A 27,984-nucleotide genomic window follows, 5' to 3' on the forward strand; every position below is an offset into this window, starting at 1 on the left:
ATGTTATTCATCCACTGGTGGGTTTTTGTCTAGGTTTCCTCCAGGCTCTACAGTTTCCTCCTACCCCCCAAAAACATGCCTGAAGGTACAGTAGATTGGCAGCTCAAAATAAACCCTATGTGTGAATGATTATGTGAGTGTGTGTGCGATGCCGTGCAATGTTGCATGCATGGTGTATTCCCGCCCGACGCCCATTGTTCCCATGAAAGGCTCCAGATCCATTGTCACCCTAACCAGGATAAAGCAGTTGCTGAAGATGAAGAAGATGACAATGGTAATCATCCTCTAACATATCAGTGGTCAATTTCTGACTACAGGATGACACTTGTCCCAGCACCACACGTGGCTGAGAAGGATCCATCACCCAAATAACATAATATAATAATACAGTACATATGGTGGTCCTTGTCTAGTGATAGACAGGGTGAACAGAGATGACACATTGTGCATAGTAATAAATTTATAAGTCTAGATATTGTAGCTATATATACATATATATATATATATATATATATATACATATATATATATATATATATATATATATATATATATATATTTATATATATATATTTATATATATATATTTATATATATATATATAAAACGCACTTCTGTGGTGGGTGAACCTGATGAAATGGTTTATGGGCGTATCTACAAGGTAGCTGAGAGACTAGTAGAGAATTTCTCCTGCCCAGATGTGAGTGAGAGAGCACAGTGCAGCACTGGGCGCTAACTGAAGCAATGCCTACAGAGTGAACCGTTACCGAGTGTGTACACGGCTCCTGTCTCTCCATGATCTCTCCAAAGATGGTAGCAGCTCACACCTCTGCTCATTCCTCCGCATCTGCAGAATGGATAGCCTGTCTCGACAAGCGGTAAACTGCATCTGCAGGGCCACTTTTATAGATTTTTTTATTTTATTTATTTTATTTTTTAGCACGGTGGTTTTTCCATGTGCTTCGCGCTTTGTCAGGTCGACCGTGTGTGTGTGTGTGTGTGTGTACAGTATGACTGTGTATGTGTGAGGCATAATACACAGCTAACGTTATTCTGCTAGCCTATGCGTTATTAATAAGAAACAATGTAACAGTTGCGCTACTAATATTTGACCAAAACACATATTTGTGTCAGGGGAGGTTTAGAGCAGTGTGTCGGTTTTAGGCTGCACTCAGACTATAACGTCTTTTATCCATAGCTCACACCTATCGACGTCGCACACCTTACGAGTCATGATTTAGTCTACCTTTATTATTTATTTATTTGTTTATTTTTTGCTGCTACTTATGCTACATTCCTTATTTTGTATATTTTCGTGTTTAGGATACTGCTGAGAGTAAAAACCAACCAGGAAGTGGTGTTTAAAGGGACATGTAGGCTATACATGCAGAGTACAGAGTGGCAGTGACAGTAATACTGCAGACTCATTCATGTTCAAGCTGTAAAGCAAGGTCTGTCTGCTGCACTCGGGATTTTACCTTCACCCAGGTTTCTTTCTGCTGTCATTGTCTTACTGCCTCATCAAGGTGTGGGTCTGTATTCAGATCTCAATATGAGCTGTCTCGTTTAAACTTTGTATCCGGGCTTTTACACACAAGCTGGCTGTCCGTCATATAGTCCTGAGACACAGCCCAGTTTTATTGTTTTATTACACAATTATCGTCTACTGTAGCTTCCCTAATGTGCTTATAGCAAACGCAGCGCTCATTTTGCCAGCTTAATGAGCTCCGACCCATCCGTGGTCAGCTTTAATGGATGTATAATCCCTGAGAAATCAATACATGCGCAGTTTTACAGAAGGATGTTAAGAGGGAAGGCAGAGCCACGCCTCAGATGCCCTCGCCCCTTCCTCAGATCACTGGGCACAGTGCCAAAACCCTCCATCTTCCCGTAGACACAACACTTATTTTTTTTTCTGAATTCACTCCAGAATATTTTTGTCTATACTGAATTGATCTTTACCTGTTTTCTAACAAAATACAGCGACAGGAATCTTGACGGTTACATTTTATTAGATAGCTAAAAACACTGTTGCCTCGCCCCTCCGGGGTTGGGGGTTCGAATCCCGCTTCTGTCCTGTGTGCAAGGAGTTTGCATGTTCTCCCTGTGCTTCGGGGGTTTCCTCCAGGTGCTCTGCTTTCCTCTGCAGTCCAAAGACATGTGCTGTACTGTGATTGGCATTTCCAAATTGTGCAAATGTGTGTGTGTGTGTGTGTGTGATTTGGCCCTACTATGGGTGAGATTGTGCCCCAGAGTGTCCACTGCCTTGTGCCCAGAGTTCCCTGGGATAGGCTCCAGACCCCCCTGTGTAGGATACGCAGTATGGAAAATGGGTGGACTGATAGCTATATTTTAGACAAGATGTTGTGACATCACAAGTAGTGATAAAATAATATCACAAGTAGTGATAACATCAAACATAGTAATGGTAAATGGTCTGGAACCTTAGTGGTTCCAAAGCGCTTTACACTAGTTCTCATTCACCCCTTCACACACACACTCACACACCAATGGTAGCAGAGCTGCCATGCAAGGTGCTAGCTTGCCATTGGGAGCAACCTGGGGTTCAGTGTCTTGCCCAAGGACACTTCGGCATATGGAGTCATGTGTGCCGGGAATCGAACCGCCAAGCCTATGATTACTGGACAACCCACTGATAACCCTCAGATAATCAGGGGTGATAAATAGTGGAGTAGACTACGCCAAGGGGTCTGCTTAGTGACTACTGATGAGATAGGTGTTTACTAAAGAGCTATGACTACAGGTTATCCCAAAAGTCTCCATACATATGGGGAAATTAATACTTATTAGCAAAATGTCTTCCAAAATTTCAGATAGCCTTTAAGAATGCCCTTGACAAAAGAATAACATATTGTTCTGTGTCCTTGTGCACTGCATGGATTCATCTGGTGGCTGCAAGTAATACACATTAAATGAAAATTCAAGGCAACAAGTAAAAAACTGAATTCTATGCACTTAATAAGATGGATCAATAACAATAACACTGTAGGTGTACTAGCGTGTTATTTAGTATTATTGCAATACAGGAAGTACAGGACAACACACAAATGCTCTGGCCACTAGTTGTGTATATGTGCACCAGCTAAAGCTGTTTAGAGGATAAATAGATGCAGTTTTATCATAATTACACACACCAATAGCAAACAGACATATCGATCGACTTGCTCTTGCTTAGGTTAACTGAGCTTAAAATGCTGAAATACAAATAACTCATCAAACACACCCTGGTACCGCTAGCTGATTAGCAAAAACTGGCTAATGATGAAAATGTCCCAACAAGAGGTTCATATCAATTTAGAGATCAAATAAATGCCTCACTTGTTCAGCAAGAAAAAAGTCGAAACCCCATTACCTCTGAAAATATTTTTCCTCTTGTAGTATTATATTGGAGTCTCTCACTCTCTCATTTCTGATTGTCTGTGGCTCATGCTAGTCATTGTTTTCCAGCCAAATGCAAGCCAACAGCTCTGAGCCAGCACTAACTGAGAAATACTATTATGAGATTGTCAAGGTGACTCATAGCAGCTCAGGAAAATCATTGAGTATTAATTTTTCTGTCATGACAATTTTTAAAATTTTATTTTAAACAAACAAACAAAAAAAACCTCTATGCACTGCATCCTACGCTTCACGGTTTTGCGTGTCATCCTTGCGCAGGGGCCATGCTAATCTTCTTTGTATCGTTCCAATTTTAGTATATGTGCTGCTTATATATACTGCAACCTACAACAGGCCAAGTAAGCAGCTAGGAGAGCATTTGAATTGTAGGACATCATAGAGGATTGTAATATGAGCAGCAGGCCTGCCATAGATAACCTCAAGGCACACAACCTATCCGGATTTCACGACTTTGTGATCGCAGAAATTAACTCAAATCAAGCAATCATCGTGCACGCTCGCGCCCTCCTGCTCTCCGTGCACGTCGCTGCTGCAGCGCCATCTGCAGGCGAGATTGTAAAAATTTTACAATATAAAAGACTAAGAAAAGAATTTTAACATCAGTTGCTTTCAGTTTGCAATTATTTTTTAGAAAAGCATTTAAAAAGATATAAAAAGATATCACACTATCCACGATATCCCAGAAAATCCTATGGAGACATACGTTTTTACGATATTGTTATTAGATTTATATTATTATATGATCATATCGGCCAACCCTACCTTCAATTCTCAAATTTTATTTTATTTCATTACCTCCAGTAAGACTTTGTGCAACAATGAGAAATGATTCACAACAAGATTTAGGCTATGTATATAGTTAATATTGCAGGAATTGCCCTTTATGACAAACCCTCTGAGAGCACGATAGTATTTTTTATTTAGTTTTTAGACAGATTCATATCTATTCTGAACAGGGTTCTTACACAGTGTTTTCCATCCTTTTCTACTGTGTAATCTACCGTTGGTTTCTTAACAAGGCACCAAAGTTCTTAAAATTATTTTTATGGTTTTATTGAGTTTTCATCTACACATCATTTTGCTTTACGGTTCTTTGGTTCTCATTTTGAGAGAAAATGATCATCAGTATAGTCAGTGACAACAGACTCCAGATGCAAATGTCACAGCTAGAATAAACTCCATAGCCTTTGTTAGATATCTTGAGCAAGAATTGGCTCCGTGATGCAAGGATACACAGTTGTGAAGTTATTCTTTGTCCTAAGGACTGTGTAGAAAAAGGACTGAGAGTGGTACATGCTTCACCCAGTATGGCTGCACATGCCCTCAGATAAACGTAAACAGCCTGCATTATGACAAGAATATAATTTTTCTTCCTATGTCAATTCGAATGTGTTTGCGAACAAAGACAAAACATTCACTGTCAGTTATCTAAGGGTTGCACTGTAGCTACTCAACATGATCTGTATCTGAGGTCATTCACGTTATAAATTGCAATGTGGTAAAGAGAACTGTCATGTCTCTAATTACTAACTGTGACGATATTAGTGAAAGAGTTGATTTAAAGCAAAATTGTTCTGATATGGCTGAAGTCTCCATAGACAGAAGCCAAAAAAAAGGGTAACAGTTGACTTTTCCCCAAAAGGTTTAGTCAGCTAATGTGGTATTCATGTTACACGACAGGAAGCTGTTCTGAGATCAGGATTAGAATGTGGTGTTCATGGTGATGTGACGCACTGTGCCAGATGTGTTTGCATAGTAAATGGGACTTTAGTTCCGCTTTAATAAACACACTTGCGTACACAGATGAAAGGATGGCAGTTTGCTCATGTGTAATTCACCTGTGAGCCCCTCATTACAAGGTTTATTCATTGTCAAGACTACTGACATTTGCCCACTTTTTTTCTAAACTGTTGAAATTGTAATATTTTGTTTGTGTAGTTGTAATGCTAAGAGAAAGAGTATAACTAGGTATTGATCACCTAAATCTTGCTCTGGGCCAAGGCCATGATTGCCATATAGGCGAACTAGGCAACTGTTAAGAGCAGCACTTTACTACTTGCTGCCTTTTTTTGCTGCCTTCCACTATCCCCAAACTGCTTGTTTACAACTTGCACCCCTGCACTCATGTAGACTAGATTACAGTTTCTCAGACCTTTCTACCAGTTAGACTGATACTTTTTCAATAAAATCTTATTTGATATTTTAACAAACTGCTGGTTGAACAGCCCTATAGTATAGCCTCTGTAGTATTTGTATGTAGTATCTGGTGAAGGTCATATGGCAGATTTATATCAGCAGATTAGATTTAAAGATCTATGGTACTTACATTATACTTTGTTTGTGTGTGCATGTGTTCTTTTATCGTCTGTTCATTCTGCATGCAGGATGCATTGCAGCAAAGCAACGTCCATCAGTGGGGCCAGCAAGCCTGTCTTTAACTGAATAATGACTCCTGAGTTAAAAAAGCATATATTGTACCAGTGTCTTTTACAGTAGTTACTGAATGGCATTCTTTCCGATGAATAACTGAGTAATAAGCTGAGGCGTTAAGTAGTAAAACGCTGATATGGATTTAAAAGTGGGAAACAGTGTATTCCTAAATGTATTTTAATTTCTGTTGGCTTTTGTTTTTTACTACATGTGTCTTTTGCGTGTGTTCTAGCATCTTGGAAGTTATGATTGGATGACTGAGCCTGGTTTTTATGGTTTTATGGTTCTATTTCAGTGTTTGTCTCTATTCAGGCCCAGACCCACAGGGCAACTGTCCAACACAATCAACTCATTGAGCTTACACACACACACACACACACACACACACACACACACACACAGAGAGCACTGTCTCATGCTCCATATCCTACAACCCATATTTTAAAAATCTACTATAATATAAACCCATATTGTTATATTTTGTTTGGAAGATATCTGAATCAATTCCCATAGGTTAAGTGAACAGTCAGAAGTCAGTGAGATATTTGTAATCTCAGCTTCCACATCCAGTGCCATAAGCATAAAGTATAGAATCAGACATGTACTGTTAAGGTTTATTTTGGAAAACAAACTCATCCATGGCCAGGAGCCAAGGGAGCAAAACTTGGCTGAGCTCTCTGGGTGGGATGGATGGGTTTACTTTCTCTCCCCTGTCAATCACAGAGACACTAGCCAATCATGGGCATCTGTGAGCTCATGCATGCGGAAGAGGGTATGCTGCTTTCCTCCGAGTGTGTTACGCTGTCCTGTGATGCAGCAGTTGTAAAAGATGCTGGTGGGTGGGAATTAGCTGATGACCAAATTGGAGACAAAATTCGAAATAAGCAAAAACACATCTGTATTTATTTCTTTTGAATGAACCATTGAGTGCTCAGAGATTCAGATTCAGTAATTCACTTTTCAGATATAAAAAAAAACTGTGTGCAGGTTGTTTATTCCAGTACTTAACTTCAGTTTGTAAAATTATCTTTGAAAAAATACAAGTTAAGCATCCTAGGCATAGTAAAAGGCAAACAAGCCTGAATTTTAAAATGTTTTAAAAAAAAAATTCTTGTCTATCCCAGCATGTTAGGGTCAGAGCACAGGGTCAGCCATGATATAGCATCCTTGGAGCAGAGAGGGTTAAGGGCCTTTCTTCAAGGGCCCAACAGTGGCAGCTTGCTAGTGCTGGGGCTTGAACCTCTGAACTTCTGATCAGTAACCCAGAGCCTTAACCACCAAGCCACCACTGCCAATTAAAACAAATTATCTTACACTGGTTTTCAAAGTTATATATCTCAGTAATAGGAATTCAACAGTGATTAAATTTTATTATTAAGAATGAAATCTTTTTTTGCTCCCATACCTTATTGGCCTTTAAACACCTATTCTGTCTTCGAGGATGATTTAGCTAGGTGACGGCCTTGATTTGAATTCTGTACTTGGCAATGGAGGAAAAATGTCATGTTACACCCCCCCCTTCTGTGAAATGTTGGCATTTCCATTGTATGTGAATTGACAGTACATCCTTCTGGCCTTCCAGAGTATATGTCAGTACATATAATGTGTATAATGTGTATATACTGTATACTATGTCAGTAAAATATGACATGTCTATACAGAAAATCAGTCAGTGATGATATATTATGTTTGGTATAATAATAATGATAGCATGATATTGTGTTTTCTTGTGTTGTATAGACCAGAGGAGCGCTCTGGGGAAGACGTGGACATCATCATGGCCCGTCTGAAGCGCGTGAAAGCTTTTGAGAAGTTCCACCCCACCATGCTACAGCAGATCTGTCTATGTGGCTTCTATGAGTGCCTGGAAAAAGGAATCACATGTAGGTCATACCATACATTCAGACACAGCAAACATATCCACAGACTCAAGCACATGCAACCATGCAGTTTATAATGCTTCTATTCTACTAGAAATTACAAGCATGAGAAAAGAAACAAGAAGATGCTTGTCTTGACTATCATGACTCTTAACTCTGTTGTCTATTCACTTTGCATTCCGTGCTGTAGTGTACAGACAGGGTGATATCGGCACTAGTTGGTACGCTGTCCTTTCTGGCTCGCTTGATGTTAAAGTCTCTGAAACGGCCAACCATCAGGTAAAATGTTGCACATTTTCTGCTCTTGAATGTGTTTTGTGAGGAATACCTGTCCTCTTAGATATCGTTTACGTATAATGCTTGAATCTTTTTTCCTGCCTTATAAGAGTTGCACATTGTGCTCCTCCAAAATCTATATTCTTAAAGATTCTGTTTGCTAATCTTGTATTTGAAATTAAAAAGCCAATCACATTATAATAACATCAGTATATGTTATGATGATGATGATGATGATGATTATTATTATTAATCTTGAACATTATTTCAGATAGATATGATTACAGATGCAGACAAAAAAATATATATATTTGATATGCTATACATATGCATTATAAAGTGGATCTACTATTTATTGACAGTTTGCTCAGTATAGGATTGGGTTATAGCCTGCTTGATATCAAGGTTGTTTTGACATATCGAATTTTTGCATTATAAAATAGTCTTTGTATCTCTCAAACCCCATGAAATGTGAATGTCTTTCATTCAGTATGTTCCAGCTATAGCCCTGCAAGCTGCTCTTTGTCTTGTGTATAAAAATTTTGATTTCAAAATGTTTGCACTCTAAACCACATGAGTTTTACAGTAAAAGCAACCACAGAAATAGATACGGCACTATTTCTGAGAGAAAATGCAAACTGTATTGATACTTCCAATCATAAATAATCAATGCCTTCATGTTTCTGCCAAGTAAGACTCTCACTCATTCCATCTCTCTCTCTCACTCTTTTTTTCCCTCGTTGCTGTTTGAGCCGCACTTTAACCTTTTTAACCTTAATGTAGGACAGTACAGTGATTTAAGAGCTTGCCTCCTGCCTGGAAAGGAGGCTAATGCCAGACATTTTTTTTTCCTGATGGCCTTTAAGTGTTTACTCATGCAGACTGTGTTCCTTCCTGCTCTACATCCCTTTAAGGATGCAGTTACCATTTGCACACTGGGCATCGGCACAGCATTTGGGGAGTCCGTTTTGGACAATACACCGCGTCACGCCACGATTGTAACCCGAGAATTCAGTGAGCTGCTGCGCATCGAGCAGAGGGAGTTCAGAAGCTTGTGGGAGGTAAGAGAGCTCTCACTGAGTTACACTTCCATGTAGTAAATACATTCTAATAGTACTGTACATTGTTATACAGATTATTCGTATGTGAAATACTCTACATCACTGGTTCTCAAAGTGGAGTCCGCGAAGTGTAGCCAGGGAAAACCCAATTTGTTTTATTTCATTATAGTTCTGGAAATCATAAGCAACAATTATTAAAGCTATTATATTTATTATTGATTTTTTAAAATAATTATTAATCCAAATTTGTAATGCAAACCTATGTGTAATGTTAGCCTGGCTCTAATGTGTTCAATGAATGGAACGTTCAAGAATAAAAAGGCTTAAAATAAATAAGAACTCCTGCTGTACCTTATATATGCATGTGTAGACGCTGGGTTCTGTTTAGGCAAGTAAACAGTGTCTTTTGGAGCAGTGGCATACAGTATTGCTGGAAGATTTTTCTGTGCTGTGCTTTGTCTGTTGTACCACTGACCAGCAGAGGGGAGTATTTTGTAAAAGAAACGTTGTCATATCCTTCATGAGTTTGGTACAATATGTACTATAGACTATTCTCACTCATTCATTCTTGGGGCATCTTCCAGTGCTAATAAATATGCAAAGTAGTACAACAGGCCCTGTTTGCATATAACGGAATAGAAAACTCAAAGACACTGAAATGTGTTTTCATGCGTACCTTTTTAATAAGGAATACACACAAACAAAACAAACATCATTATTAGGGCTATGCATAATTTAAACACTGCCAGGTGTATTAGAAAAAAACAACAACAATAATGCCTCAAGACCTCATGTAAATATTTGTACAAAGAAAAACAATGAAATCTCCAGAAAATATGAGGATGCTGGAGTCCCCAGTGCTCAGGTACTTTAAACTGTTAAATAAACATTTAAATCCAGTTTACAACCCTGTTAAATTCACTACTCATTGGGAATGACTCGTTAATTGGAAATAAGTGTTACACACGAATATAGCTTTGTTTCTAAACCCAAACATAAAAAGGTAGTAATGTGACAGTGCAACAAAACAACAGAATCATAAAAACAGATTCAAATGTGAGCTACAATATGAAGGTAGTAAAAACAACCAGCCCACAGGGGTCATCTAAATATTCATTAAAATAAAAAATTTCCTCAACATATATACTGTACCTGCTGCACACACACTTTTTTTAAAAATATATGAACAGTCCATTTTGCAGATATTTTAAAGACGCACTGTAGTGCTTCTTGCTGGATCTGCCAGAAGTTTGTGGTGCTGGTTGGACACCTCTCGCTGTCTCGCTCTCTTATAATATGATTAAACTCCTCCCAAAGTGACTTGATTAAAACCAGGAGCTGCATAAGCTGCTTCATTACTTACACTCCTGCTGCTTTCCTTTTTTTATAATTAATCTTTCCCCAAAACTTAAAGGTTTGTTTGGTTTTGTTGGTCATAAAAGACTTTAAATCTCAATAACACAATAATGTAGGGAAAGCAGTGCCCCGGGGAACGTTTCCTAAAGTTTTTGGTCAGGCCCAGGGCTGGATATGAGCCTGGAGGGAAGTGATGTGAACGAGAGTTGAGAGTCCATCACTCTGCTTCCTCTGGGACAGGAAGCTGTCTCTCTAAGGAGATTGTGCCACTCTCTTGGTGTTGTGGGTCAGACTACAGGTTGTTATGGATCTTTGTTTCATAAATCTGTGAACAAGAGGGAAAGTAAAGTATGAGGAGTACCAGCAGTACTCAGGCTCGAGTGTGAGGTGAGGTGAAGAACAGACCTTTCACATTTGTTCTATGTGTAATATTAATACTTGCACGTATGGATTCAGTGGTGTATTAGGGAGGTTGGAAATCAGACTGGGTGAATTATGTCTGATTTTGTGAAGATTCTATTGGTGCTTTTGATGAGTTTAAAGTATCCTTCATTGTAATAAAAAAAGAAGAGTGGTCTAGTTTGAGAATTGGGTAGTAGATATGGTACCGTACTTGACCATGGACTGCTTACTTTCACAGAAAGGGCTATTTGTCTGACACTGCAAATGACCAACCACAATCAGTGGTTTAGTGGAGGGTGGGAACTGTTCTGTCATTAACTTTTAACCTTTGAAGAAGGCTGTGAATCTCACAAACGTTTTCCAATCAGTGATTATATTTTTCTCCACAAAGCTCATATAATTTACTCCAGCATATGGTGTCTGGAAGTGTGTACATTCTGAGGTGCTGATAGCCAGTGAGATGACAAGATTATGTTAGTTGTGGCCAGATAGTTAAGGCCATCAGACGGTCCGTGGGCGAAACATGAGGCTGAGCCTAATTATGAGGCTAGTATTCACGGCTGCTCTTGACTGTTCTTTCTCAGTCTTTCTCAGACTAAGCCTCAGACTTGTGTTTAATTAAATCACCCAAAATAATGCAGAAACAACTTTAGGATACAAACCAATTAGGACAGTTTGAGTAAGTTCAGTTTATGAAATAAATTTGATAAATTTGCGCATTTTTGTTATACCCTGTAATAAGAAGATGAATGTTTTTATGCTAATGGATCTCTATTAGTCATTTGGCACCAGCTCAGAGAAGACAGGGCTCTACCTAATAACACCATGCACACATACTCATACTAACAGGTATAGGTAATTTAGACTTGTCAGTCCACCTATAGGCATGTTTTTGGGAGGAAACTGGAGAACCAGAAGAAACCCACATGGACACAAGGAGATCATGCAAGACTCCACAACATTAACCCAGTGAAGGAAATTTAACCAACAATCAGAACCACACATGTCACTTTTACAATAGATGCTGCCCTAGCTTTTACTAAACCAACCCAGAGTAACATAGACTGACTGTTAAATGTGAAAATAAATACTGATCTACTAAGACCAGATCACTATTAACTGCTCGTGCTTAGGTCCTAATGGGAGTGCTTTAAGGCTCTTGGAAGGTAAAGTCGTTAAACCTATAGATTAAAGATTCAAAGACGCTGCTAATATTAAATGTATAAGGTACATGTGTGCTATGTGCTGTGCTACAAGTACCTAATTAGAGTAATTAATTGAATTGGGCCTTTTTTCAAGTTTAATAAAGTTTTTTTGTATTTCTCAAGTCACTAGACTTTTAATGATTTCTCTATTCATTATATATGTTCAACAAGTCTGGAAGTGTAATATATTGTGAGGTTCTACATATACAGGGTGTTAAAAAAGTATTGCATTGCATTGTAATTTGTTACAAGATTCCTCAAATACAGGGTGTGCTGTTTATTACAAGATTTGGCCAAATCAATTGCTAGGAAACAAGTTCTCTCTTTTCTTTTCTCTCTTTTTTCTTTTTAGATAACCATGTATGTCTTCATTCTTAGTTTGTGTGGGTGGGTGGGTGGGTGTGTGGGTGGGTGGGGGTGTTAATGTGAGAGATATATGCAGTCACTGTTCCACATAAGTTTGGGCGTTTGCATGTCTGACTATGTTGTATTATTATAGTCAGAGTTCAGGGAACGCTGACTAATATAGGAAGTGTCAGAGACACTCTGTTTATATGTGGACGCAATGACTGTAGGCTTGGCCAGCACTATCATAGTACAATCCCTGTACCACCCACACAAGTCCATATGCACACCCAGACATATCCTTATAACAACACACTCTCTCTCTCTCTCTCTCTCTCTCTCTCTCTCTCACACACACACACACACACACACACACACACACACACACACACAAACACACACTACTATAAAGGCTTGCCTTCATTATCTCCTCTTCTATGGACACACCAGCAGTAGAGACACTGTTGTCTTATATGAAAAGAAGGACGATGTAAATTAAGATCTTAGCCAGCGCTTGCTGATGTGGGCGTGATCAGGTTGTGTTGCTCTGAGCTTCTCACATCATCCATCATCCAGCTTACAAAGAAATAAGAAATGATCCAAGTGAATATCTTACATAATTTTAAAGCTTTTTTTTTTTTTTTTTTTTTTTAGCACACACTATCACACATAATTTGACATCAATCTGTTTATATACAATTGTTAAGAACAAACCTTAAGTACAATAAAGAACCCACCAATACAAGACACATATAACAAAGTAGCAGCCACATTAGTTTGGAGAAGTTCACTTTTAAATTCATTGTGCCATTATTATTATTATTTTTAATGTAAGTTTGAATGACCGGTATAGATTTTATTTTCAGTGCTTTAAGTTTTGGTATGAGCAGGAAATTAGTGCATTTAATACATTTCCCATTTCAATGTAATCAGATAGGATTGCTTAAACTTGTTCAAAGAAAACTTTGAATTAGAAAAATGAAAGTATAGCTAATCATGCTAATGAAAAGCTACCGTATATTAGTAATGCTTTATTAGCAGCTTTGAGTCTCATTTCAAAGAAGGATATTAGTCTTCTTAAGTCTAAATTAAGCTACTTCATCTATTTTTCTCTACCCTTCAGATACAATAAAGAATATTTCAAGTTCAATTCAGTGGAGTGCTATGTAATGACTGTTATTTTTAATTTCACTTGGAAGGCGATGCATACTATGTGTTTATGTCCCACCAATCCTAATATAACAGGCATATTGTTTACCTGTTTTACTGTTATTAATCTCTGGCCATCCATAACGATTAAGTATTTCCTTAATTCTTTTTCTTGTTACTCCTCTTGTATGAAGTGAGCTCTTTTATTTCACAGTGCCTTTTCATTCAAATGGTACATTATCTAAGTCTATGGTGTTTATATATGCATTTTGAAATGCATATATGTCTGATAGACTGTTTTGGAAAGCAACTGGAGTGTAGTCATGTTAGCATACACTCGCATACACAAAAATATCTGTACAAGCATTCATCCTACCAGTTATATAATGAGTGCAATTTTGACAGGACCTTCAGGCAGAATGCCCCTGCTATGATCAATGCACATTTATAATTGGAAATACTCTACTGATCATGCAGAGGGGACACACACACACACACGTTCTCATTCATTTAAAGAGCCACACAAACATGCATTAGCAAAATGCTCCTCGTCTAGCAAAAGAAAGAGGATCTGACAAAAAAAAACAAAAAAAAAAACAGCAGCACCTGTTTGTATGTCAAATAACTCATTTCTATTTCAAAGCTGGCGGCATCTGATTGGTTATTGTGTTGTCTTTGAATGAGAGCTCTTCCTTTTGAAGCCGCATGGCTCTGTCAGCTATAAAACCTTTATAGAGGCAAAGTGAGGCTTTAATGTGAGCAAATGGACAGTGTACTTACTATGTGCAGTCCACCTCACTTTCTACTCTAATGCAGCCATGAGGACCAGCATGTCCAAACATACATCTCTTGTCTTTTTCAGCATTTACTGTACGTTCAAGGCCAGACCATGTGCTTTAGTTTTTCTGATTGAGACTCTTCAGCATTATGCATACAGTATATTACAGTTGACTTCGATTACATTCACACTCAGATTTTTCATCATAATGACTTTGTCTCAGTGACTTTGTTTGCTAACTGGGAAGATGTTGCCATGTCTTTTTTATGATCATCTCCAATTTCAGGTATACTTGAGTATAATGTGTGGTTTAAGTCTGTTAGCGTTGTAAGACAGCACCCCCTCTTGGTAATGAGGTAACAAATCTCCACACTCTTGCCTTGTGATGGCAGGTTCAGCTTAAGTTCACTTTACTTAGAGTTCCTCAATTAATTAATATAAATAGTCAATGAAGTCAGTGTTTATCAGGTGTTCTTAGAAGCACAGTTACATACTGTATGCAATTAGCATTCTATTTCACCCCTCTTAACTGGCAGGGGTGGTGAGAATCACTTGGATAACCCAGTCACCTAGTTTACCCAAGTGATTCTTGTAACCTTGGGCCAGTCCTATGTCTAACTGACCCACATTAGGACTGACTGGAAAAGTGTTCAGAGATGACCACTGCAATCACACATGTAGAAGGGGTGATGTTAACTTTGTAGAACCTGTGATGCCCAGGTAGCAGCAGCACGGACTTTCTGGATCACACGTCTAAGTAATGCCCATGAGGCAGAGATAGTCCTCTTCGAGTCATGGTAGGGGCTGGGCATCTGTGGATAAGACATCCACTACCCAGTGGGCCAGTCTCTATTTACTGTGGACAAGGGAGCTCCTCTTGTCTTTCCTTCATGGCAGATGATCTGATGATTGGCTCTCTGCTATCTGGTCGACATAGTGCCATAGGGCAAGTACTGGACATAACAAGGAATGCTTATCAGTTTTCATTTCATACTTTTGTCAGTATGTTAACAAAAGTATATATATATGAATTTAGGCAGATACCCCAGGTGCAGCGGTCCACCTGTGTCCTACCAAACTTTTTCTAGCTCTAGGACACAATATCTGAATGCAAATGTCAGTCTCTCGGGTGCATGTGCTGTCTTGACAGCATGTGTACATGGGCCCATCTGTGTAGGATTCGTGCAAGGCAGAGTCCAGAGACCGATCAGTTACCCTAGTAATTTATTTAATTGGAATGCCTGCCCTGGGAAGGCAATCCTCAAAAAGCATTAGTGAAGATCCTCTGATATAAACCAGTCTTGTGACAGCATAAATAACTGAATAATCTGATGGTTGATACTGGAGGGCAAGTCTAAAATTGGACAACAACCACAATCCTTATTCTGAAGTAGGAAGTATGTTTAATTGAAGAACCCCTTCTTCTGATTAGCAAGGTCTATTCTTTCAGTTGCACCTCTGTCCAACAGGAAATGGGCCTGTTGGAGTGGCAAACTTGGTGGGTGTGAAATTTGAAAGTCCCTGAACCAAAAAAGCTTGGAGTCTGACAATGGAATATTATTATCAGACTGCACTGTTTTAATGTAGTAGCTGGCCAATGTGCAATGTTTTTGGCTGTAAAGTGTCCAGTTGGCACCCCTCTGTTTTTCATGGGTGTTCAGGTCTCACACGAGGCTGATGGAAGGTATATGGTGCCAGTCCATTTGGCTCTGCTGATTTCTAGTTTCTGAGACCTGTGCCCTTATCTCCAAGGCTTCTTTGGCCTCAAGTCTAATGTGCAACTCTGGTACACAGGATAGGTTTTGCAGCGGTGATTTACACGTATCTTACAGTATGGATTGTGCTAACCACACTTGGCGCCATCCAAAAACCAGATGACCTAATTGATTCTGCATCCTGGCCTAAGTGTTTCAATGCCAGGAGTGAATTTCCAACAGCACCATCATAGAGGGGTTGATAGTTGCAGACTGGAGAGATCTTTCCAATGCAAACAGCGAAATGGTTGCTCCCGAGTGGTGCAACGGAAAAGCATATGCCCTATTGTCAGGAGATTGTGAGTTTAAGTGCTTGTGCAACCACAGCTATCTGTAGTAAAATTGGCTATATAATCATGGCTGTGAGGGATGGTATACTCTTTCTTCCCTGTCAATCACAGCAATACATAACCTTTTTTCTTTATTAGCAGAGAGTTGCTAAACCTTTGCTGTCTGTTGGGGGGGGCATGGTGGCTTAGTGGCTAGCACATTTGCCTCGCATCTCTAGGGTTGGGGGTTTCGAATCCCGCCCATGCCCTGTGTGTGCAGAGCTTGCATGTTCTCCCTGTGCTTTTGGGGGTTTCTTCTGGGTACTCCAGTCTCCTCCCTCAGTCCAAAGTCATATGCTGATTTGTATTTTCCAAATTGTCTGTGATGTGTGAATGTGTATGTGAGATTGTCCAGTTTGTCCTCCACCTTTTACCCCGAGTTCCCTGGGGTAGAGTCATCCCCCCCCTGGCCCTGTGTAGGATAAGCAGTATGGAAAATGTGTGGATGGATGGATGGAAGATCTCTGTTGCCATTGCACTACTTCCCTTGACATGCTGTGACTGTGTCCTGGACTAACTCCATAATCACTGCAACACCCCTCAGGATTGAGACCTCTTTAAAAGCTTGTTGTCATCACATCTTTCAAATGTTATAATTTTTTTCAATGTGGATGTCAAAATCAGACATTTAAAACAGTTTATCATTTGGTCTTGCTAACACAGGAGTCCTGAATTTACAATGTCTAAAATATGGAGGTGCAAGTATGTTTATGTGTGTGTGAGTCTGGAATGGACCAGTAACTGACCCCTCCCCAAGACTCGGGAGTGGTTGCTAGGCAATTAGAGTACTCCAATCATCATCATGCTTAGATGAGTGCTAACTCTCTACAGAGAGCACACACACTCACACACATGCGCTGCAGTCAGCTTGCTACTCAGTGGGACCTTGGAGCAAAGAACAGGACCCTGGGCATCTCTCCCTCTCGCTCTCTCTCTCACTCTCTCTCTCTTTCTCTCTCTCTCTCTCTCACACACACTCACACACACACACACACACATCCTGTTGTCTGTTTGCTTCACATCCATCCCTTAGGAGCTCTCTCAGAAATATATGCTTTAGTGCAAGGGAAAGCAGAGGCAAGAGGGAACTAGTACTGTAATGCACAGGTTCACTTTGTGATTGGAACTGAGAGCAGGAAAGGATGCAGAGAGAGAGCAACAGCAGGGAAGGTCTCCGAATCCCTGCACTTAAGTGGTTTACTCCATTGTAGGTAAGATTCTGTTCTGTCTCTATCGATCTCTGTCACCCCTCTCCGATGTCATATTTTGAATTTCAACATGTTTTTACACTCCAAGTGTAAAAGTGTGTTGTTGGTGAGAATGCTTAGTCATGGATCATATACATTTGAGAGAAGGAAAGAGAAAATGTTGTATTTTGTAATCTGGGTGAACAGATCAGCCGCTGCACTGAAGAATGCTGATGAGATGTGTACGTATACAGGAACTAGATTTCCTCATCAATGAGAGAGTGAGATTGTAACACAGCTGGCTTCTTGAATCACACTTTACACCCAGGTTGTCATTAAGCGCGATCCAAAATCATTCAACTATTGTTGCTGCACCACTTTAGCTCACCTTTGAAGATAATCTGTGATAATAACTTTGCCCGAATCAAATCATGCATTGTGTTCTGATCTGAAAGCTTTTATTATTTAGAATAGTCATGCAGTTGAGTTTGAAGAAGAAATTAGCAGCTAATAGTCACAGAACTAGATTCAGTTTTGAGGTTTAGACTGACTGCACCTCCAGCCCTTTTGTATAACATGGCTGAGGTATTTCTGCCAACTTCTTTGCTTTAATTTCCTTTTCACAGTAAAAGCTGTGATGTTAATGTGCAGGACCTGGGAGAGGTTTCTTTTCTTTTTTTTTTGTTGCAGTATCTACACAGAGGGCTGTGGTTGTCATGGAGATGCAGAACTCCTATCCTTAATTTATGTTTCTTCTGCTTCATATTTGGCAGATGGTTTAAGTCCATCTGTGTAGCCTTCAGAGCAGAAGAGCACATCTCAGCTGTTAAGTAATTATAAGTATTTCACAATCCATATTAGTCTGCTTTTCCTGTCTTTTTGTTTCTGCAGAAGAATCACTAGAGTACTGATCAATGCACTGAAGAATGACTTCCAGTAATTATATTAATTTGTTTGTGGTAGCAAGTAGAAGCACATAGACAAATGACAGACTTTACATAGAGCAGCCCTCTCTTATTGACTAAAAAATCTTTTAGATAGAAGGTATAAGCATGTGGAAGGTGATAAACATAGATTTTATGTATATGTGGCATCTATGAAATAAGTCTAGTAATTGATGGAAAGTAAAATATGGCAGTTTATTTTATTTTGGAAGTATAGGTGATGCAGAAATTATGGCACTTTTGAGTTAAATATACATGTTGTAGAACCTTCTAATGAAGTTATTAAGTTGGATTAACTCAATAATCGTTTTGTGCTCGATCTAATCTGTGATTACTGGCACTCCAGTATCTTGTGCAGTGAGACTGGACATCACATAGCATCTTTTATTTGGAGTGAAATTATTAGTGTCTTTGAGGCTCCATAATCACCTAGCTGCATCGGCCATGCTCAAGCTCTTGGAAGTTGCAATGAGTGTTTATGGATTATGGATGTGTTATATGAATGTTTATCATCCTCAGAACATTATTATTGATTTTGACCATTTTTTGCCCATTCAGAACATGGTTTGAATAAGAATATGTTATTTACATGCCATAGAATATTGCTTTCGCAAATAAATGTAGAACTGTATTGGCTTTGACCTTACTGAGGGTTGAGATTTTTACATTGAGTGCCATCAGGGAAATATTTATAATAGTCTTCCTTCAATCACAAGTGTTGGGAACCAAACTGGTGCGTTGTACCACCCTTAGGATTTTTTTAAAAGAATAAATACAGTAAGTATAATATGGGACTAATAATAACATTTTAGAACAATCGACATATTAAAGGAAATATTTAGGAAATAACTGACAATTTCAAAATGTGGTAAAAGTCATAGGTTAAAGCAGCAATTTCTTGTGCAGTCTGTATTTTATATAGTGTGGAAGCCAGGTCAAGAATATGTAGGCTTCAAATGGCTTTATGAAGTGTACAGGTTCATCTGCACATTGAAATATAATGGGTGAAGCGTGCTGAAATGAATAGCATAATGGGCTCTAACACTATTAAACTGAATAACTGTTGAAGGATTCATCTCCTCCAATGAAATATATAACTACATAACCTGTATATCAGACAGTGATTTGAATATAGAACTAGAGACAAACGTTAATGATTAAGATAGATAACTATGTGTGAATGGCAGAAGTGTGCCATTTTTAATTAGTTGCCACTGAAGAAACTCTCAGCATGGAATCACATCCCGGGATATTGGATAACCATTAGCATCCATCATCGTATTCCATATTTTATGAAATCTGGCTTTGTGTAATGCTGTAAAACAAATCAATTTGCTTTTAGTATAATTATGATATGTGGCCCACACACACACACACACATACACACACACACACACACACACACACACACACACACACACACAGTCTGACTCTCGTTAGAGCCACTGCTCCTAGGGGCAGAAGAATTAAGCCTGCTATAACGTCCCAGGTGTCTGTATTGACTAATGGACCCAGCAGTGTATGGCATTACTCACCATGCTTATTAATGCTGAACTGTAGAACTGGCTTGCAGATAAGAGATATTCACTTATATCTGCTTGATTCGTTTTTTAGACTGCTTCTGACAATGATCAGTCCTGACAGGGTGCAGTATTCACTGTGAAATGCAAATGAATTCTTCCTCAGATGAACGCTGCTGAATACATAGACCAGGATCATGTATTAGAGAAACTAGCTGGTGCTGAAGCTTGAAATTGTGACTATTTCAACCAATGTTTGTACAAGCATGATTTGGAAACTCTGTAAACTATACAGAGCCTGCTAGGAAAATGGACTTTCATAGTAATTCTGGAAAATCAAGAAAAATAATTACATCAAGACTCTTCCTGTATTGCTCTTGGGTTTTGTTTTCTTGGGTTTAATTCAGTACATCTCTAAAACCTCATTTCTCTTTAGATCTCCATATGAATTCATCTTGTGGTAATGTACTTGCCGGTATTCTGTCTCATTCCTAACCCCACAGAGTGATCTGATGCAGATAGAAATGTCATTTTCATTAACCTAACATCAAATGTTACGTCACCACTCTGCTGCCACTGACTCCAGCTTTGAGCCTCTGAGAACTGCACTGTTCTGTTGTTGAGCCAAGTGCCAGACATTGTCTGATGGCAATGGCTCAATACAGTGACAGAGAGTGGTTTTCTCCATATACAGATGTACATGACAAAAAGATGAAGCTTCAACAGAGATCATTTTTTTGGTTTCCTGAATATAGTGGGTTTGTTTAAGTGTGTGTTGGGCTTTGATTTTGTGGGCTTTTGAGTTTGTTATCCTCTGTAATTCCCTCTGATTCTCAAATAGACCAGATTAGAGGGATTATAAGCATTCATGGACCACAATACTAGGTTGCATTATACAGATACATCATCTCTTCTTACTCTTCTAAGCCTCTGACCATCGCCAAACACAGCACACACCTACACACTGCCTCTGAAAATGTAGCAGGATGAAAGGGTGCCTTAAGGGCATCCCAGTTCAGTATAGATCTAGTATATGCAGATGTATAGACTAATCCAATCCAGTCTAATCTAATCTAAACTAATTTAATCTCATATAATGTAATCCGCAATGGTAATATTTTTCTGCATGTGCAGCGTAACTTCTTTGTAACACATCAATGGTTTGGCTGTGCTCTCTGATTTCTCCCTAGTAATATATAGTAGCCAATTAAAAGTGACATAGAACTTGTCCTGTAGTGATTTCTGTTACATTGGGCTGCTATGATGATGTTCAAAACAGATCAAAAATGGGATTGCTTTATAGGAAGACATGTGTTAGCACACCTCTCTCAGGTTGGTACCCATTGCAAGTTATTTATGCAATAAGTGTGCAGTGTTCAGCTTATAGTGGTCTAATCTGGCACCACTGCTTCTCATCAAGGCACAGCTCTTACCTAACTATGTGTGCGTGTTGTGCGTGTGTGTGTGTGTGTGTGTGTGTGTGTGTGTTTGTGTGTGTATGAGACTCAATGTGTGTTGGTACACGTTAATCTCTATTCTAAGGCCCATGATGGAGTTTTGAACCTATAAAAAGGTACCATCTGTTTCCACCACACTTGGATAGATGTTTTTATGACAGTATAATTGCATAGTCATGGCCCACTCATTCGTTTCTCTTTCTTTTCCTTGTTGTGTGTTGTTGTGTCTTCAGAAATATCGTCAGTGCATGGCTGGTCTCCTGGCCCCTCCCTATGGTGCAATGGAGAGTGGGCCCAGTGCTGACAGTGAGTTTACTCTCTCTTTTAGAAATTGTATTTTTATATTAAAGATGCTTGCATAAGAATATAGCTGATTCTTAAACATAACATTGATTTTGGTCATTTGACAAAATTGTTTAATAAAAACAGCTAAAATTATGAAAACAAATACTTAATGTCAAAATACACAGCGCAGGTCGGTCCATAGGGAAAAAAATCTAAAGGCAGATTTTGTTATTATCTCTATAGTTTCTCCTAGACAGCAAAGACATCAAATAGAAAGAAAAGAAGACTTCTGCTAAAGTCTCTTGTTTCTATGTTTTTTTTTTCTTCTCCTGAGCCAAAAGCTTAGCAATATCACCCATCTCTGTGAGTTTCAGTATGTCAACAAAGTCAAAAAAGTGTAATGAGTTCATTCAAATATACTACAAGGTTGAGCTATATTTACTTCAAGCATACTATAATATATTTGCAGTGATGTTCAGTTTGCGTTCGATATACTATCATATCAGATACACAGTATTTCAAAAGATGTCCATAGTATATTTTTGATATTTTGAAGTATATAGTCTAGTATTTGTAAATATACCAGAAGAGAGGTAAACTAGATGGCAAGTAAGCTAGTAATTTAGATCTAGTAATACAGATACATATGTATGTATATACCTACTCATATACAGGTTTTAATTCAGTATAGCAGTATGTTCAGAATACATTTTTAAAAGCATTTTAAATGTATTTATGTATATGTGGAGGAGATTTCAATACTCCTTTAACTCAAAAGTTTCACTTTTACTTTTTTTTTTACTTTAATCAGGCTCTTTCTTCTCAATCAATTTCTCCTAAGGATCTTTTTTAAGATTTTTTTTTTCTATGATAAAGTTAATGCCTTAATGAAACACAAGTGAAAATCACTAGTAAATCTCTTGAGATATCAAAGAGAAACTTTTAAGCAAAGAACAAATTTCCTCTGGCTAGGAAGTTTTTTGCATTTTTACTTCAAATGCAAAGATGATCAGAATAAAAGGTGGAAATGCTATTATCTCGCCCACAGATGTCTTTCTTGAATATTTTTAGCAGTGTTTTTCAAAGTCTATAAAAAGAGCCATGTGTCAGCTGAGAGAAAGGGTGTGCTTCACGAAAGATAAGAGTATTAGAGGGCCGGATGCTCTAAATGGACTGTTTGTCCTGAAGGAGCGGTGCTTACTGTTGTAACCTTAAGTGAAGATCAAGTCTCTTTTCCTGACCTCCCTCAGGATGTGCCTCTACAGAGTACACACATCCTCACACACTACCCATGATTTCCCAGCCTCCGTCTCTCTATCGTGATGCATTTATGAGCTGTCCTTTACATTTTTGCTACAGTCTCATTGGTGTGCTATTTAAACTGTTATGGTAGACAATTTCTATTAAAGATAGAGAGGGATCTCATGTGGCTGTGCATTTTCTTAATGCCTTCTGTAAATTCAGTTGCTTTTTACCTATTTATAGGAATGCCTGACAAAGAGAATCTGGGTAACTCCCTAGGATCAATGACCAGACACCTGAATAAGGTATGAACATACCACCCATTCATAATTTTCTTTGGTTTTCATAATTAAGTTTACAACATAATATATTCAAGTAAAAACTGAATTAAAATAAATTACAGTTCAATATTAAGTCAATTGGAAGCAGAGTCAATCTCTAATTTACTGAAAATATGTGATATGTACCATTTGTTAAAACATTTGCCTGATTATAAATGAGGCAGTATGCAGATGTAGTCTCATATTGAACAATGCAGTATGATACGCCATATCGTTACACCCCTACGTACTGTTATGCATAACTGAAAGAATTCGGAGCGAAGGGTTGTAAGGCATAGTGCTTAATTGAAAGTGGGATGGTGTTAAAAATGTGCTGGCATGTGAACAGGGCATGTCTGTCGGGGGGAACGGTTCCTCTTTGGCTCCCAGAGACAGAAGGGGATTGTCTCCTGCAGCTTAGCACATGCTAATGTGCCTGCAGGGCCTCCACTCCCACTATTACAGGGGAAATGTAACCTATTCATGAATGGGAAATCCTTTGATATATGTTATGCACTTTAAAAGTAAATACAACAGTAAAAGCTCATGCAGTGAGGCAGTGTGAATTTTCAATCACTTTAAAGCTTAGTGCCACGTTTACCTCATAAGGTCCAAGTGGAACACTTCCTCAGATCATCTAAAAAAAAAAGAAAAGTTCAAAAGTCAGGTTATGGCATAAACCTTTTAAGAATATCTCTCTGAACATTTAAAGATTGAAATGTGTTGACACTGACACTAAAATGTGAGCTAGTCCAAGATTTGGACCAATTCCATTTTATTTAATTGGACAGAGTAGCTAAGATGCTATGTAAGATTCTAAGTTGGTTCTCTTTTTAACAGAACAAACTGATAAATATGCAAACACTATGGTTTTACAAATTCATTTCAAAGTTGACTATTCTATATGTGTCAAAAACACCAACACTCTGGAAAAAAAAGTCAAACCTATAACCCTTAAGGGTTGTTCAGTCCCTCTGGGGGATCCCTTAAAGGTTTTACGTAGACCCTCACAACAGAGTGTTTCCCTATTGGAAAAGCTTTCAAACTAAAACTCTTTTAGGATGCTAAGAACCCTTAACTGTCCAAAGAACCCCACTGAAGGACCATTTTTCTAAGGGTGTATTTTAGGAACATGGAAATTCATACACTGTTTGATTAATTTTGGTATGTGAAAACACCTGCTTAATTATTATTTATTTATTTAACCCACAAAACATTGCACTGCTTGAGCTCAGAAATGGATTTGTTTTTGAACAATGTTCCTAATGGCTTTAACCCACACAGTCACTGTAACTGCTGAATAACAGCCCAGCAAAACCTAATTAAAATCACTACACATTGTAAAGCACTAATGCAATTAATAATTGTAATCAGAGTGCCTTTTCATCTGTTCCTCTGAGGAAGGCTTGCTATTATGTTTTATAGTTTATTTACATCAAGGCACACTGCCACTGAAATGATCACCTTCCTCTTTTTAAAGAGCAGAACCAAGCTGCACTCAGAAAACAGAAAGTTTACTGTAAGAAGTATGTTAATGTGCAGAAGAATGCAGTTCCCTGTGGTGATACAGATATTTGTGAATTTGTAGGTTCCATCTGAGAAGATCATGCGTGCAGGTAAAGTGCTAAGGAACGCCATCCTCACCCAAGCACCTCACATGATTCGAGACAGGAAGTACCACCTAAAGACTTACAAGTGAGCATCAGAGGAGCAGCGCCATTCCTGTCTAGTAGACTAATGCTGTTTGACACATTCACAGAGGCATTTTGTTACTGCTCAGTCTATGAAAGGTGCTTTGTGTGTGTGTGTGTGTGTGTGTGTGTGTGTGTGTGTGTGTGTGTAGGCGGTGTTGTGTAGGCACAGAGCTGGTTGACTGGCAGATGCAGCAGAGTTCCTGTGTACACACACGGGTTCAGGCTGTTGGGATGTGGCAGGTGTTGCTGGAGGAAGGAGTACTCAACCACGGTCAGTTATAGTGTCATAGACTCTTGTGCAATACACACCATTCTTAATATTTATATTAGTATTCTCTGTTTGACTTTCCCTACAACTTACCTATAACTTTCCCTACAACAAGCCAGATTTTGTACATAGTTGGCAAGGCAGACTTGTGCACCGTTACACGTTGTGCAATAATGCCACCCTCAGTATCCAGAAACTTTATTGTTGCCTTTACCAATTCTGTTTTCTAAGTTGTGGATATAAAAATAAATAGACACTTTAAAATACTACTCAGCAACCATAAAAAAGGTTCAAATGTCTGTTGAAAATTTGTAACCCCCAAAAGTCAAGAATGGTCTGTGTGTGTTTAGATGAGACCAAATGTACCTTTTTAGCCATAGACATCACTGGCAGGTTTGGTGAAAATGGGGTACTTCATACAAGGAAAAGCAACTGATCCCAACTGTAAAATATGGTTATGGATCACTGATGCCTTGGGGCTGTTTTGCAGCTGGTGGTGAACAGTGAAACTTATAAAAGCTGACCAGGATATTTTTGGAATTTTAGTTAGCTCTGCCAGGAGGTTAAGACTTCACTGTACATGGATTGCATAGCAAGATAATGATCCCGAACATACATTGTAAACCCGAAAGTTATCTTTACTTAAACAATCAAATAGTCGCGACCAAACGCTACTTAAAATGTTGTGTTTTAGACCCATTAATCAAAAATCTATGTTTGTTTAACTTATTTACATACAAAATGCATAAACTTAAGATTTCAAGTGTTGTGAAACCAAAACCATGATTTATTAAAATACCTCACTCTGGTCTTTCTTTGACGTGATTGGCCAGGCAAGGAGTTCCGCCTGGCAACAAGAGAACTAATGCAATGATTATTGGATCATTTCAAAAGCCGGTCCTCTTTGTCTCTTCGGTTCATCATGAGTAAGAGAGATGACTCTCAGTGGAGACTTTTGGGACACCCTTTATTTAAGTACACTTGAAATGAACACCAAGTTAAGTGAACTTAATTATTTATGCACACAGGTTCCCTGGTGGACTAACGGCTAGCATACGGTCCTTTCGCTACCGTGACCCAAGTTCGAGTATTGTTCAATAAACTATAAACTACACTATAAGAATGTCAAGTTGTCCACAAGTGAACTTAGTTATTTAAGTACAGTCTACATGAGCACCAAGTTAATTGAACTTAAATAATATACAAGTTTTGGGAGACGCCATTACTCAATTAAATAGAGGGAATGAGTTTACTCAATCAGTTGAGTACAGTCAACCTGTACTGGGTGCTGCACTGAATGGCTTTCCGTGTACATACAAATCAACCTAAGAATATAAAAGACCTTGAAATATTCAGCTCAAACGAGTGCACACAAAAGCCTTTACAGGAGGAGGCTCAGTGCTCTTATTCTCTCTGGAAGTGCTTCACCAAATTGCGGTGGTACCAGTCATTTTGAGACCAATTTTTTTCAAAATCGAACCTTCAAAACCAAACTTTTGATCTGTGAAAAATGCTGTTAGTGTGGCTGAAGTGATAGGCTAGCATACGTTTGACATGCTGTGTAGGTGGGAGAGATGGCGTACTCTCTCTCTTCTGTCATTAACACTAGGCACTTGTCACTAACTAGTCAGAGTGACCAATCCTGGGCATCTGCGAGCTCATGTACGCGGGAGAGGGTGGATAGCGCTTTCCTCTGAGTGTGTAACACTACACTGTGATGATGCATGAGCAGCAGTTTGAAAAGATGCTTGGCTGACTTCATGTGTCTCAGAGGTAGCACCTGCTATACTTCACCCTTCCTCGTTTGTAGCTGTCATATGATAGGGGAGAGCTGGCTGGTGGATGGGAATTGGCAAAGACTAAATTAGGGAGAAAATGGTGGGGAGGATGCTGTGTTTAAGCTCAAAATATCCCTTATTACCTGAGTTTATTTTATTTAATAACTTTTATAAGTATATTATGATATTTTTTGAATTTTATAATTATACTAAATGCCTTGCTTCGTGTTTGTGTATTTTTGTCCACTATCAAATCTGGTTATAAATTATCACAGGTAACTACAGTCTAATCACACACATTTGTCTCAGCGTGAAAGAGCTGTATGACTGGAACTGAGCTGATGTTCCACTTGCTGAATGAGACAGGCATACTTTAAAGGCTTTGTCGCTCTCTGTGGGCATGCACTTGGCACACACTCCAGTCCAGAGCTAGCACTAGCTTCTTTGCTGCATGAGAAGAATCCTAATTAAACCTTTATTTCCTTTCAGTGCAAATCAGTAGAACACACACAATCAGTGCAGCATATGTTATGGTGCTGTCAGTGTGTGTGTGTGTGTGTGTGTGTGTGTGTGTGTGTGTTCCCTCTTCATTGAATAATACTGGTCTGTATTGTGGTACAGTTGATCAGGAGCTGAATTTCCAGGATAAGTACCTGTTCTATCGCTTCCTGGATGATGAGCAGGATGATGCGCCACTCCCAAGTGAAGAGGAAAAGAAAGAGAGTGAGGAGGAACTGCAGGACACCCTCCTCTTCCTGTCTCAGATGGGCCCTGACGCCCACATGCGCATGATCCTTCGAAAACAGTATGTCCCTGCCACAGAAATAGGAGTGACCTCTAAAGCTGTACTGTCATTGTATTTCCCCCAAGGGCACAGCTATGAATAGAACTGCTGTGAAGTTGA

General features: G+C 38.8%; 1 protein-coding gene and 1 non-coding gene across 5 annotated transcripts in view; one reads left to right on the forward strand and one right to left on the reverse strand.

Moving 5' to 3' along the window:
- The first annotated feature begins 640 nt into the window (after nt 1-640).
- The window catches only part of rapgef4a (Rap guanine nucleotide exchange factor 4a), a 42,764-nt gene continuing 15,420 nt past the window's right edge, over nt 641-27,984 (forward strand). For 3 of the 4 annotated variants that reach the window (XM_053627033.1, XM_053627034.1, XM_053627036.1), the window contains exons 1-9: nt 641-878; nt 7,591-7,733; nt 7,921-8,009; nt 8,921-9,067; nt 21,727-21,799; nt 23,264-23,325; nt 24,929-25,035; nt 25,184-25,305; nt 27,702-27,885. In XM_053627033.1, the coding sequence (XP_053483008.1) occupies nt 796-878; nt 7,591-7,733; nt 7,921-8,009; nt 8,921-9,067; nt 21,727-21,799; nt 23,264-23,325; nt 24,929-25,035; nt 25,184-25,305; nt 27,702-27,885 (1,010 nt within the window). In that variant the 5' untranslated portion in view covers nt 641-795. Of the gene's footprint in view, nt 879-7,590; nt 7,734-7,920; nt 8,010-8,920; nt 9,068-21,251; nt 21,610-21,726; nt 21,800-23,263; nt 23,326-24,928; nt 25,036-25,183; nt 25,306-27,701; nt 27,886-27,984 lie in introns of those variants that run through there. The other variant, XM_053627035.1, reaches the window with a different exon arrangement.
- LOC128609399 (U6 spliceosomal RNA) lies at nt 3,634-3,738 on the reverse strand. Its single transcript, XR_008386220.1, has one exon. It is a non-coding gene; the product is annotated as a U6 spliceosomal RNA (small nuclear RNA).

This window comes from Ictalurus furcatus, chromosome 6 (genome assembly GCF_023375685.1).
Source record: "Ictalurus furcatus strain D&B chromosome 6, Billie_1.0, whole genome shotgun sequence".
Classification (NCBI taxonomy): domain Eukaryota; kingdom Metazoa; phylum Chordata; class Actinopteri; order Siluriformes; family Ictaluridae; genus Ictalurus; species Ictalurus furcatus.